At 47.2% G+C, this 14,344-nt stretch overlaps 1 protein-coding gene across 6 annotated transcripts in view; it reads right to left on the bottom strand.

The window, feature by feature from the left end:
* AGRN (agrin) overlaps positions 1–14,344 on the bottom strand; it is a 238,252-nt gene that overhangs the window by 35,868 nt on the left and 188,040 nt on the right. For all 6 annotated transcript variants that reach the window (XM_081923371.1, XM_081923373.1, XM_081923372.1 and 3 more), the window contains 6 exons: positions 12,898–13,062; positions 7,328–7,471; positions 6,046–6,170; positions 4,627–4,732; positions 2,305–2,673; positions 1,235–1,369 (listed from right to left, as the gene is read on the bottom strand). In XM_081923371.1, the coding sequence (XP_081779497.1) occupies positions 1,235–1,369; positions 2,305–2,673; positions 4,627–4,732; positions 6,046–6,170; positions 7,328–7,471; positions 12,898–13,062 (1,044 nt within the window). The remainder of the gene's footprint in view (positions 1–1,234; positions 1,370–2,304; positions 2,674–4,626; positions 4,733–6,045; positions 6,171–7,327; positions 7,472–12,897; positions 13,063–14,344) is intronic.

Below are 14,344 nucleotides of genomic sequence, written 5' to 3'. Positions count from 1 at the left end.
GAAGTGTGGTGACCAGAATCGTGCACAATATTCCAAATGCTGTCACACCAAAGACTGGTACAACACCGTTATAAACGGTTACGAAATCAGCTCCTTCCCTAATGTTCCCTTTACACCATGGTCAGACCTTCAGGAGCCTTTGGACCCAGACATTCCAGCCACCATACTGGATTCTCCCTCTTCTGCTGCCTTGGCCCTCAAACCCCTCATTGTTATCCCCAAGGCCACAACAGCAGAGCAGTCAAGGAGCCAGGCAGGAGCTTCAGGGCAGCTGGCAAAGTGGCCCTCCAGATGTTGATGAGCTACAACTTACCTCAGCCCCGACCAAACTAGGCCAGGAGGATTTGGGCTGATCAGAAATCAGTCCAGCAACCTCTGAAGGGCTGTGGTTTCCCCATCCCTGGTCCAAGGGAATGTTTACATTGTCAACATTGAACGTAGGCTGAAACAGGGTTGACTGCCATGGTTCGCCTCCTAGAAAGATCTGAAGTTTTGTGAGGGAACTTAAGGCCTGGTCCCTAAAACAGAATTACTTGACCCAGGGTTTACTGACAGTGGAGAAGTAGGTCAGGAAAAACAGGTTTGAAATGAGCTAGTCTTCAAGCGTCGCCAAGGACAGAGTAACAATGCTGACCAAATTTCACCAAGGTGCATGGCCGTCATAACCCTGGAGTCTGAATCCGCAACTCCAGCGGATGAGGGCAAGGACTCTGAAGCAGAAGAGGGCATGCAGGATCAGCCCCAGAAGGGCTTTCGGCCCCCACTCCCAGCCCGAGGATGTGATTCAGAGGACTCCCAGGAAAACGTGAGGCTCCCCTGCTCTGTCACAGCAGGAGGTTACTGGAAAAGACTGGGTCCTTGAAGTAGAACAGCCTCTTGAAATGCAGCTGGTGCTACCAGTAAGGCTGTTCCTTCTGCTACTATATAAGGGCTCCGTTATAGCTTGTTCCTTCCCAGAACAGCTTCAGAGCTCTGTGTCCCTGGACCTTGCCTTGCATCCAATCCAAACATGTGCCTTGCATTCCAGCCTGAACCTTGTCCCACACCCTGGCTGGGCCATGCTGTACCTCAGAGCACAACAGTACCCTCTTTTGCAAAACTACAATTTGCAGAGTCCCCGGGCCGACAGTTTAATGGATTTTAAGCAGAGCTGGGATTCTGTTCCCAACTAAGGCGAGTTACAGACCACTTTGCCCATGGAAGTCAGGCTACAATTGAACAAAACTATATTTACCTGGGCAGTTGCTTCCCTCTGCATCGGCAGCAGCTGTCTTGCCATCAGAGCAGCATCCCAAAGGGGTGTTATAACACGTGGCCCTCTCTATAACTGGGGTGCTCGTGACCCTCGCTTCTTCCATCTCCTCGTCCCCTGCATAACAACAGGAAGAAGGCTTTAAATCTTTTTGGGGGGAGAGGAAGAACTCTTAGGATTCTAAAGTTCCTATCACGAGAGGTTTCTTTGTGGGCATCCTGTTGTTTTCCTCGATCAGATTCCTGCAGGACAGGTCTGTGAAAAAGGGCTACGACATTTACTGTGAGGAAAATATTAGCAAATTTGCCTCTGAGAAGAGGCTTGCTGGGTCAGTTCAAAGGGGCGCATCTAGTCCAGCAGCCTTTTCTCACAGGGGCCAACAAGATGCCCCAACGGGAAGGCCACAAGAAGGACACAAGCACAACAGCAAATCTCCCACCTTGTGGTTCCCACCAACTGGCATTCAGAGGCATGGCTAGTAGTCATTGAGAGCTTTCTCCTCCGTGAATTTGCCTAGTCCACTTTTTAAAGCCATCCCAAGAGAATACAATGAATAGGAACGAAAGGAGAGCCTTCCTGGAACAGGCCAATGGCCCATCATAGTCCACCCTCCTCTTCTCACAGTGACCAACCATGATGGGAAACTTGCTAGGTGGACAATGAGAACAACTCTCCCCACTAATGTTTCCCAGCAATTGGTATACAGGGGCATTCTGCCTCCAACGTTGGAGGGGGAATATAGCCTTAAGTGGCTAGTAGCCAATGAGAGTCTTACACTCCAAAGCCACACGGACAAAAAACTTGCTATGTAGGGTCCAACCAGACCCCAGTAGTCACAATTTTTTTAAAAGAAAAACTTGATCAGCAAAGCCAGCCTAAAAATGTGGTTCCCCCCTTCCAGAGACATGGCCTTCTCCACAATGGCACCCAGATTACAACATGCCATTTTAGGTATAAAATGCCTGGGAGAATGCATTGCCAGGCCAATACGACCCCTTTGCATGGTCCTCCGGCAACAAAGAACTGACATCAAAACGGCGCAGCCAGCTCACCGGTGGAGCTTGCGCCACTGCCTTCTTGGTCTCCACTGATGCCCATCTCTGGGTCCCCACTGCCTTCTGCGCTGCCTGGCTCAATGTAAGCTGGCTGGCTGGTGACTGGGACAACCGGGGCAGTCGACAGAGGTCGGATTGTGGTCTGGCGGACACCATGCGTGGTCCAAGCAGTTGTGGCTGGGCGAGGGGAGGTGCTGATCCGTCGCGTGACTGGGTGGCTCTGTGGGGAAGCCTTGACTTCAAAGTGCTGGGAGCTGCCTGGCGTCCTGGGCAGCTCAGGAACCTGGGGGGTGGCTTGAGGGGTTGGAGGGAGAAGCGATCCCAAGGTTGCAGGTGGTGTAGCGTGGCTGGCATGAGTGATGGATTCTGCAGGGAAAGCAAAAGGAAGGCAGTGGTTAAGAGGCAGGCCAGGACCAGTCAGGCCTGCAGAACACATCACCTGCCAAAGCTGGCTCAGCCCACAAGTCACATATGGGGACAGAGAAGTGGGTGAATAAACCTCATGGGTCTGTAGTTTGCAAAGCACTTAGAAGGCTATCATAAGAATGATCTCCATTGAGTGGCTCTCCAGGGTTCCAGAGTTTCATAGCATCACCTGGAGATCTCAGGGACAAAACACGTGACCTCTTGCATGCAAAGCAGGCACTCTACCACTGAATGAGGGGCCTTCCCTACTTTTCAGATTGGTGACAAGTTTGCATGTGTGACACATAGTGCTTCTTCATCGCCATGTTAAAACTGGAGCAAAATAGTTCTTTTAGTGGTGGTGCCATCAAGACTTTGGGGCACCTGTCCAGAGCCCCACTGGGCAGAAGGGAGCAGGAGGGACCTCAAATACAGTAGGATGTGCTGACTGCATGTTGGAGTGGGTGAAGTAATGCACTTTATTATTTAAAGACATACACACATACCCTGATACACAAAAAATGGCCACGGAGTCAAGAGTCTAAAATGACTTAGCTCCACTGCTGATTGTGAGATAACAGATTTCCAAAGCACGCCTTTGGAATTTGAGACCTGCTCCCATACCAATTTGTTTGCAACTCAAGTGAGTACATCAGATTGGCTTGCATATCACATGCCAAAATCAATAACCTCTCATCAGGCACCAAGGCTCAAAAGAGTGTATATATTTGCTCTCTTTTGTTTCAGAACAAATCTGATATCTGGCTTTTTGACAATTACAGGGTCGAAAAACCTGAAAGCTCGTCATTAAGATTTGAGCCCTGCTTATTACATTCACACAACATCGGAAGGCTGAATAGCTCCCAGACCTTAACTCAGACCTTGACGGCAGCTTTTGACATTTGGATCTTTCCACTGGTGTTTTTTTAAAATGGACATTTTTAGCTGTGGATCTGTCTCCTGTCAGCCCCAACCAGCATTGCCAATGGGCAGCGATGATGGGAGTTGTAGCCCAACATCAGAAAGGTCACAGTATCCCCATTCATGTTTTGTGAGGACCGACTGGGACTATAAGGCAGGTTACAAAGGTAAAAATAAATATATAGTCCTGTGTCCATTTTAGCTGGTCCATAACCCCACAATTGCATCCCCAGCACCCCTGGTAATCATAACTGATTGTCAGTAGTAGTTAAAAAGAGCTGTTTAAGATTTGATGCCTGAGTTTGATCCCCACCCCCACCCTCCCTGTCCCTTTCCCCTTGTGTGTCATTTTTTTAAAAGTACAGTGGTACCTCGGGTTAAGTACTTAATTCGTTCTGGAGGTCCGTTCTTAACCTGAAACTGTTCTTAACCTGAAGCACCACTTTAGCTAATGGGGCCTCCTGTTGCTGCCGCACCGCCGGAGCACGATTTCTGTTCTCATCCTGAAGCAAAGTTCTTAACCTGAGGTAATATTTCTGGGTTAGCGGAGTCTGTAACCTGAAGCGTCTGTAACCCGAGGTACCACTGTATAGACTGTAAGCCTATAGGCAGGGAATGTCTTGTTTTTACCTGGCTACATATAAACCACTGTGGGACCCTTTTTGGCTAAAGAGCAAAGTGCAAATGAAATCAATCAACCAGTTGTCCCCAAGTTCCTCTCTCTCTCTCTCTCTCAATGAATTAAATTTATATGCCAACTTTTCTTCCAAGGAACTCAAGGTGGTATACATGGTTTCTCCCTCCCCATTCTCTGCTCACAACATCCCCATGAGGTAGGTTTGGTTTTGAGATGGTGACTGGCCCAAGGTTACCCAGGAAGCTTTGTGGCTATATGGGAATTTGAACCCTGGCGCCCCAAGTCCTGGTTCAACACTCTACAACCATAACGCCACTGCCCAAACACGAAGCTTGACATGGTGCTCGTGTATTTACCTTGGCACTGGCCGAAGTGCTTCACCTCTATGACCTGCCCTTGCCGGCAAGCAATGGTCCTCAGCTGGCACTGGTCACCATAGGTCACTCCGTCCGAGCCGCAGACCTAGGATATTTGATCAGATTTAGTATTTGTAATTCCACTTTTCCACAGCAACTGTGTTGAGATCAAAGCAGCACTCAGTAATAATAGGATTACAATTAAAAGGGGGCCATCACAGTCATTATAGCCATATCAAAAACACAATAAGGCAGAAAGCAAAACAATTAATCAAAACAATTAATGCAGTGGCTGCTGAGCATCAGCCCTGAGCCTGTTGACGTGTGTGTGTGTGTGTGTGTGTGTGTGTGTGTGTGTGAATGAGTGAGAGTGAAACAGATAATGGCAGTTCAGACGCATAGAGATGGAAGGGACCCTGAGGATCATCCGGTCCACTGCAGGAATATGCAGCTGTTCCTTACAGGGATCTAACCTGCAACCTTGGCGTTATCAGCACTGTGCACTAACCAACTGAGCTATCCAGGTTCTCCAGTGGAGAGGCAATAGGGATGCTCCTCTGCTGATACAACAGGGACAGAGATCAAAGACCAGTAGGATTTGGGGGGGAGGTAGGAACATAAAAGTGTAAGAACATTAAGAAAAACTTGCTGGATCAGTCCATTGGTTCATCTCATCCAACATCTTGTTCCCACAGTAGCCAACCAGGTGCCTGCAGGAACCCTCAAGCAGGGCCCAAGCGCCTCCTGTGGTTTCTAGCAACCGATATTCAAAAACAATACAGCCTCCGACTGTGAAGGCAGAGTATAGCCACTGTGGCTAATAGCCACTGACAGCCTTTCCCGACATGAATTTGTCCAGTTGTCTTTTAAAGCCATCCAAGTTGATGGCGAGAGGGAGCAGGTTTCATGATTTAACTGTGCATTGAATGAAGAAGTACCGTATTTTTTGCACCATAACACTCACTATTTTCCTCCTAGAAAGTAAGGGGAAATGCCTGTGCGTGTTATGGAGGGAATGCCTACGGGTGGCATGCCTACAGATTTTCCTCCTCTAAAAACTACGTGCGTGTTATGGACGGGTGCGTGTTATAGAGCGAAAAATACGGTACTTTCTTGGCAACAGCTAACACGAGAAGAGAGGGCAGTGGAAGGTGAAGCAAGGTCAGGTTGTAGTAAGACCACAGGTGACTCGAGTTCAGCTGTAAACAAGCTCATCTGTTCCCCCAATTTGTAAAATGGGAACAATAAATTCTAGGAGTTGTCTCCTGTATTATGTCCTAGTCAGAAGAGACTCAATGAAATTAATGACATGACTAGCTTAGATCTACTAATGCTGTGTGTGTGTGTGTGTGTGTGTGTGTGTGTGTGTGTCCCCTACATTGAGTAGGGCTGACAATGGACACAATTGTGTCTACTTACCTTGGTCATGTTGGCGTCCGTGCAGAGTGGAGATGGGCACTCACAGTGTGCAAAGCCATTTACTTCCACGCAGGATGCCCCAAACTCACACACCATTTCAGTGCAGGACGAGGGTGCAGATGGGTCTGAGTAGGGTAGGATAAATAACAGTAGAGGCACAGCATGAAAACTCATACACCTGGATTTTGCCTAACAGTTGGTAGGTCTTCCTTTGCAGATGATGGAGGCGGCATGCACACCACACATCTAAGCAGTGGGGAAGTGTTCTGGGGTCACGGGAGGTCACTGTTTCTGCAGCAGGGTCCCTGTCTCTAGCATCCTAGAGCTGCCCAATCTGCACGAAAGGGGAGCTTCTTAGCCACTGTATGCCCCCATGCTAAGCATTTAGGAACACTGAAAACACAAGGTGCTTCTGTTTCAAGAGAGTGGTGTGCAAGTTCTGTTATGTAGGATGGGGCTACATGGGAAGCACAACTTAAGCCCCCCACCCCCGAAAGAAGATCCTTTGTCCATGTACGTGCACATGCTGAAATAGTAGATCTAGCTGAAAAGCAATACATGGAGACTTGCATTAATTGCTGCAATACACCCCTAATTAATATTGTATAATCTTAGAAGGAAGGGAAGTGGGTGGAACTGTGGGTTAAACCACAGAGCCTAGGACTTGCTGATCAGAAGGTTGGAGGTTCGAATCCCCGCAACGGGGTGAGCTCCCATTGCTCGGTCCCTGCTCCTGCCAACCTAGCAGTTTGAAAGCACATCAAAGTGCAAGTAGATAAATAGGTACCGCTCCAGCGGGAAGGTAAACGACGTTTCCGTGCGCTGCTCTGGTTTGCCAGAAGCGGCTTAGTCATGCTGGCCACATGACCCGGAAGCTGTACTCTGGCTCCCTCGGCCAGTAAAGCGAGATGAGCACCGCAACCCCAGAGTCAGTCACGACTGGACCTAATGGTCAAGGGTCCCTTTACCTTTAATCTTAGAAGGGTGTGGTTGTGACTACTATGAAGGGACCATGCACTTCTGATTTTGCCATTACACTGCTGCATTTTAAAACACATTTAAAGCGCATGACTTCCCCCCAAAGAGCTGTAGTTTGTTAATAGAGCCAGGAACCCTAGGATTCTCTGGGGGAAGCAATGTGCTTTAGGATGTGTGGGGCGCACACAGCCAGAGAGGTGTTAAAGCCATATTCACAAACAGTTGTATTATGCAGCAATCTTGGCTTCTCCAAAGCAATGTGGGAGAGGAAAGCCCACGAAGAAAGCAGCCCCTCCCCGCTCACCTTTCTCGCAGCCAGACATTCCCAGCTTGCTTCCGTTGGGACACTGGTTGCATTTCATGCCGGTGATGCCAGTTTTGCAGGAACACAAGCCTGTCATCTGCTCACAGTCATCGCGCACCGAGCCCACGGGATCACAGTGGCAAGCTTCACAGGAAGGCAACAGGATGGGAAGGAACAAACTGAATATATGACACAGAAATTCCCCCCTCTCCCTCTGGCCCTATCCAGTTAAAGCTCTATGATACTACTTTAAACAGCCATGGCTACTCCCCTGGGAACTGTAGTTTGCTAAAGGTGCTGAGAATTGTTAGGAGGCACACACACACACACACCCATTCACCAAGCTATAATTCTCGAGTGGTTTAAAAATCACTCTCCCTCTTCCCAGGGAAGTCTGGGAATTGTAGCTCTGTGAAGAGAATGGAGGGGTGTTTGAGTCCCCTAACAACCCTTAGCGCACTGTCATAACAATGCATCATTTAACTTATAGATTTCACTGCCATACGAAAGTTTTAAAGGGAAATGGTAACAAATGCCAGTGGGGGAAAGTACATCAAATGCCAACAGATCATTCCCTCTTGCTATGTGCTCCACTCCACCACCGACTGAAAATATCAGGCAGTAACAATGAGAGGGAGCTACTGTCTTCCTGCCCCACTTGTGGGCTTCCCAGAAGCACATGATGGACCCACTGTGAGAGAAAAAGGACTCTGGACTAAATGGCTTTTGTTCTGCTCCAGCAGGGCTCTTCTTGTTCTTTTATGTATTCAAGATATCCTTTTATTTATTAAATATAATATCTTTATTAATCCTGCCCTTTCTCCCAAAAGAGCCCAGAGTGGGGGCGAGGGCAAACATTTCTGTGATTTTTAAAAAAATAACCATTTAAAATAATACAAAAACTTATTTAAAAACCTCTAAAACACAATAAAAAATTAAGAACAGATGCAGCCAAACATGCAGAGTTTTCATCAGGCCACTAAAAGGGTACAGTGATGACGCCTGCCTTATATCAATGGGCAGGGAGTTCCACAAAGCACAGGTGCTGCCACACTAAAGGAGTCATTCCTAAAGCATCACAACAGTGCTTCAAATGTGTGGTTCGGATGTGACCACCATTTGTCATGACTGGACATGAACTGCCATCTGTGTGGCATTTGTGGAAGTGCAAACCTCAAAAATGTTTACGTATGAGTTAAGGCCACCTCTTACGTTCTTAATCGACTGCATGGATAGTTGAGGTCAACATGGAGGGCCATATATATAGCTGGGTGCAGATCAACAATAACTCACAAGGTGTCAGCGAAGTTAACTCTTTATTCAAAGAAACAAAACAGCTCAGGCCTAGTAAGAACAGCAACTCCCCAGTAGTTCTCGCCCCAATGAGGCAGTTGCAACCTGAGACCTCTCTGCCTAATCTGTCTTTGCTCTGCCCTCTTCATACTCCTTCAGGTTCTAGGAGACCAAGGGGGAGGGGAGCTGATTACATCTGGAGGGGGAGACTCCTTCTATTCATCATTAGCCTGCCTCATCTCTGCCTCTTGGCCCTCCTTCTCTTCAACCTCCACTTCTGCCTCTGATTCCGGACTGCTCTCTGCCACAGCCTCTTCCTGATCACTTAATCCTGTTGCCTCTTCAGCTTCTAACACCTCCTCCTGCTAATCTGCTCCCTCTTCTCGCTCTGACCACTCATCGTCATCCCATCACCAATCTCCTGGCTCTGAGTCTTCTTTCCTTGGGGGTTCACCAGCTGGTGCCTCCCACCATTCCTCTGCACCCAGCCAGTCTTGTAAAACTCCCAATCATGACTCCAAATCAAAGGGCATATGAGCACAAATGCAGATGTTCTTGGCTCTATTCTCTAGGCACACCAGACAGGCAAATCCTGACTGCAACCCCGAACCCACCCCCAATGAATTTCCCAGCTCTCTGTTGAGAGTTTAAGAAGGGAATGGGAGGGAGAGGGGCATAAAGTTATAAGACAAAACCACTTATTGTCTGAAAACTCTCAACGGAAAACAAAACTCTCTGGTTCATTTTGCAGACAGCGGGTTCCTTTTGAGAAGGGACACCTGGGTTTGGGATGGTGGAGGATTCATCAATCCCCTTCCAGTCGTCAGTTCCAGTGGTTAATGAGTGATGCCATTAGATGCACACATCCCAATTCCCAGCGTGATCTTATTAGCTCTTAAGCCTACTGTGAGCGTGGGCTTTTATAACTTTAATGAGGTAACACTTGTTCTCAGCACCCAGGATGGAACCCAAGAGTCTCAACTCCCAGTTCAGTGCTGAACTCTGAGGAAGGGCTTGTTGTTTTTAATCGCTGGGATGGATAAAGCCATCTCCATTTGAGGAATGACTGTTTCAGAACAATTCAGATCCATCGCCCAAGAGAGAAAGAAAGAGGGGGATGGTATCACTATAATAATTTCTCTCTCTCTCTCTCTCTCTCACACACACACACACACACACACACACACAATTCTTTGTTGTTTGCTATCCTTTCCAAATAACTCTTCTTCCCATGATAATTCCGCCCTCTCCCCGTTCACCACCTTATCGATTCCTTTGCTTTTGTCTCCAATGGAGCTTGAAATTAACACAGCCTTCCCCTGCCTCCACTTCTCTCTCTCTCTCTCTCTCTCTCTCTCTCTCTCTCTCTCCCCTAACCCCCACCACCACTTGCCCTATCGCAGTTCACTTCCTTATTTGCACAGAGGAATAGTCTCAATACAGATCTGGGGAAAGTGATCAAGATTGGGCTGTATCCCTTGCCCCAATTTCTCAACAGAAATATAAGGGGCCATCTGGGGTGTCAAAATGGAGGGGGGGAATGGAAGACACTGGTGTGGGGAAACAGAGAGCTGGGTTTTTAGCTAGGGGTGAGCAGAAGGAAAACTGCATTCCACCAGCAAACTACTAGCCTATTGGCCTGGAGTCTAAATTAACCCAACCAAAAGCCTGCATTTTTTTTACTCCTAAGAATGAACAGTATATGTCATTGGCTCCAGAGTCCAGCAACAACCAGGATTCAGAGTTAGGTGCTAAGGAGCTAGACTGGGTTCTTAGCCCTGAAATGGAATATGCAGACCAGGAGCCCTCTGAACCCAAGGCCGCAGCACTAGTGCCCATAGAACTGGAAGCCAATAAATCCTCAGTTCACTTCCATGTTGGAGCACAAGTTGCATTGCTTACTAGGAGCTCTCCTTGGTGCTGAAGCAGCCTATCTACCTTGCTGTTTTGCACTGTGGGCTCCTACAGTGGACAAGGATAGGAGAGAGCACTGCTTGCTGCTGAGTGGAGGAGGTAGAACACCCTTCTCCTCTGCACCTAGCAAAGGAATGCAGAGGGCTGCCAGAGGAGGGGTAGAATGCTGTCTGCCTCTTCTGCACCCCACTCACCTAGTGACCTATGATGACCAGAGTTAGGCAAGTGGCGACCTTTTAAGTTGTGGTACCCGGTCAAGAAAGCTTACCTGGTACCTCCTTTCATAACCACTAGGTGGAGCCTTTTTAATTCCCCCTCTTCTTTTTAAGGCACTACTTAACTTGGGTTTTACTATGCTGTTGTGCTTATATAGTGTTTAGTGTGTCAGACTGGAAAGTTGTAGCAATTTGAATCCCCCCTCACCCATGAAGCTTTGGGACAGCCATCATATCACTTAACCTAAGCTATCTCACAGGGATGTTGTTAGGATAAAGTGGAGAGGAAGGGGGCAAGAACCACATAAGCTTCCTTTAGCTCCTTAGAGTAAAGACAAGGATATAAATGTAAGAAATAAAATTAAATAAAACATTGATATAGTTATTTGTATGTGTGAATCTGTTCTTTTTGTTTTATTGTTTTTAATTTCGTATCACTGCAAGTTGCACTGGAAGTAGATACTCTGAAAGATATTTGTTGTTGTTTCACATTAATAAATGTAAATGTAGCATGGTGGATGGTTCATCAATTTTACTGAGCCTTCAGCCACGTGTCACCTCAGGAATAAGAACTAAAAGCTTATGAAGTGGAAGGCTGAAGTCTGCAGGAAAACCTAACACCTTCAAGCTAGGAACAAAATGTAGGTTGATTCCTATTCAGTCAGCTGGCAAAATATTCATTTCTACAGCTGGAGACAACAGGCGGGATTAAATTTGGGGCTTCTGCTAACATCTGGAAGAGAGCAAGAATACATTTCTCATGGGGACTACTACTAACATCTGGCTAAGTGAAACCCAAAATGGTTATTACTAGCATCTGGAAAAGAGAGTGTCGGGTTTCTCCCATGGCCAGCATCTGGAAGGCATCAGAACAAATTTCTCTACCATCTGGAGGAAAGGAAAGGTATGTTTTTGCAGAACATTATTATTAGAAGGGGATTGGAGGGGAAAAGCTTCCTCTTAACATCTGGAGTTTTCAACTCCCGTGAACTAACAAGACGGAATTGGTCAGATCAGCTTCCTCCAGCCTGTTGACAGGGCTTTGCGATCTCCCTTGCCGCAAGGCCTGCTCCACATCTTACAAGCACAGGCTCATCTGTTTCAAATTAACGCACAAGTTGAACCTAAGGCAGACCTTTTGTAAATCTGGCTACGTGCTGCAACTCTTTGAAAAACGACTTCATGCCACATACAGTGGATGTGACCTGACCTCCAGACCTGGACGTTGTTATTGCTCACAGATTTGGTCTTGCATGGCGAGGGCATGGAGTCTGCGAGCTTCCAAGGAGGGTTTGCTCCTTGTATGACTGCCAAGGCCAAAACAGTCTGAAAATGAGCAGACCTCAGACAAAGAGCATGGGAGTCTGCTGATGAAAGCAGTAGTCCAAAACATCTGGAGGGCACCAGGTTGGAGGAGGCTGTTCTAAGGTCTTAGGCAGGTCTTCCCCAGCCCAACAGGGAGATAACCTTCTGCATGCGAAAGACAATTGGATATGTGAAACTGCCTTATATCAAGTCTCATGGATCCAATTAGCTTCGTATTTTAAAGCACCTAATGGCCTGCCACATGGAAAATAGAGCAAGCTTGTTTTCTGCTACTCCACACGGCAGGACCCAAACTAATGAATTCAAATTACACGAAAAGAGATTTCTGCATTTCCGTGGATTGGCCAAGATGACCCTCAGGGTCCCTTCTAATGCTACAATTCTATGATTCTGTGAATCGTTAGGAATAACTTTCTGACAGTAAGAGCTGCTTGACAGTCAAACGGACCCCCTCAAAAGGTGGTGGACTCTCTTTCACTGTTTTAAAAATAGTCATCTGCCAGGGATTCTTCAGCTGTGATTCCTAAAATTGGACTAAACGACCCTTGGGGTACCTTCCAACTCTAAAATTCTATGATTTACCATCAGACCCTTTTTTTTATATGGAGGTGCTGGAAAACAAATGAACCTGGGATCTTCTGCATGCAAAGGGCCTGATTTACTATTGATCTACTGCACCTTCCCAAGAGCATGCGATAAAAATGCAACGTCAACATTCACTCTGCCACCAAACAGCTTTGCTGATGCTGGGCAGGAGTCGTGCAAACCTCCAGGATCTCCTGGCAAAAATTTCCCCTTCGTGGTTGAGACTGCAATACTCACGGGTACAGCCACTCTTGCTGTCGGTGACAATGCCACGGAAGTTCCAGAAGCCCGGCTCACAGCGGTCGCACTTCAGGCCCCCCACGCCAGGTTTGCAGGAGCACTGCCCTGTGGCAGGGTCACAACTGCCTCCATAGGAACCGTAGGGGTTACAGTGGCAGGTACCTGCAAAAGACGGGTAGGAGGTCAGATATGTTTAATAACATAAAAGGGGCCCTGCTGGGTCAGAGCAATAGCCCATCTAGTTATAAGAACGTCCAGTTTCTCAGTAGCCAGCTGGATGCCTGTGGGAAACCCACAAGCAGGACCCAAGCACAAGAGCACTCTCTCCTCCTGAAGCTTCCAGCAATTGGTATTCACAGGCCTTGCTGCCTCCGACTGTGGAGGCGTGGCATAGCCATTGTTGCTGGTCCAGCATCCTGTTCTCACAGTGGCCATCAAGATGCTTCTGGGAAGCCTCAAGTCAGGATCTGACGTCAAATGGGATCTCCCCACTTATGATTCCCAGCACCTGGCATTCAGAGAAACGCTGCCTGGAGATACAACATAGCCATCTCAGCTAGTAGCCGCTGCCTTGTATTCTACAAATCTACTTGCCAAGGACAAGCACCCAAAGCAAAACACTTAAGCAGCACACAGATCCCGTCCCCCAAGTTCTGCAGAAGCTGAAGTGAAGATCAGAAAACAGCAGAAACTCTCTCAAATGGCTTGGAAGAGACCCTGCTATTTCCTCGAAACCCTGGCACATGTGAAAGTAAGCTTTGCCTCCCTCCTGAGCCCTTTAGAGGAAGAGAGGGATTTGTGCAGATCACAAATAACAAATAGCTAGTATATCATGCCAACCTTTGGAAGCCCTCAAACATAGTGGTTGAGAAGAAAGAAATGGAGGTGGGAAAGAACAGTGGTAGCTGTGGAAATGTTTTGTATATGCTTGCAAATCAACAAAGGACACAGAAAAGCCACAGGATTCTGGTTCCTAAGAATCTGAGCCTTCTTTCATATTTTTAAAAAATGAACCAGTTTCCGTGACCTATCTAAATTATGCAGGATTGTGTGATTGTCTTATTTTATACAGCATCCTACTTTTATTTGCTTTTCATAATTTATAATGGGGGGTTGGAGAGCAATGGAGGTATGCCGTTGTGCTTTATTCAGTCTCTTCTCTAGCTGGAAGCTCAGCCAGATGGGTGGGGTAGAATAATAATAATAATAATAATAATAATAATAATAATAATAATAATAATGAAATCTGCCTGGTTCTGAGTGAGAGCACTAGTCCATCTAGCTCAGGATTGTCTACAATGACTGGCAGGGGAACCCCAGCATTTCAGACAAGGAGTCTTTCTCATGACATACTGCCTGATCCTTCTATTGGAGGTGCTGGAGATTGAATCCTGGACTTTCTGTATGCAAAGGAGATGCTGTATCATTGAGCTAAGGCAACACT

The sequence above is a fragment of the Podarcis melisellensis genome (assembly GCF_964234715.1).
Source record: "Podarcis melisellensis genome assembly, chromosome: 8".
NCBI classification, from domain to species: domain Eukaryota; kingdom Metazoa; phylum Chordata; class Lepidosauria; order Squamata; family Lacertidae; genus Podarcis; species Podarcis melisellensis.
Note: the sequence above shows the minus strand (reverse complement) of the source record. Positions and strands in the feature narration are given on the sequence as shown.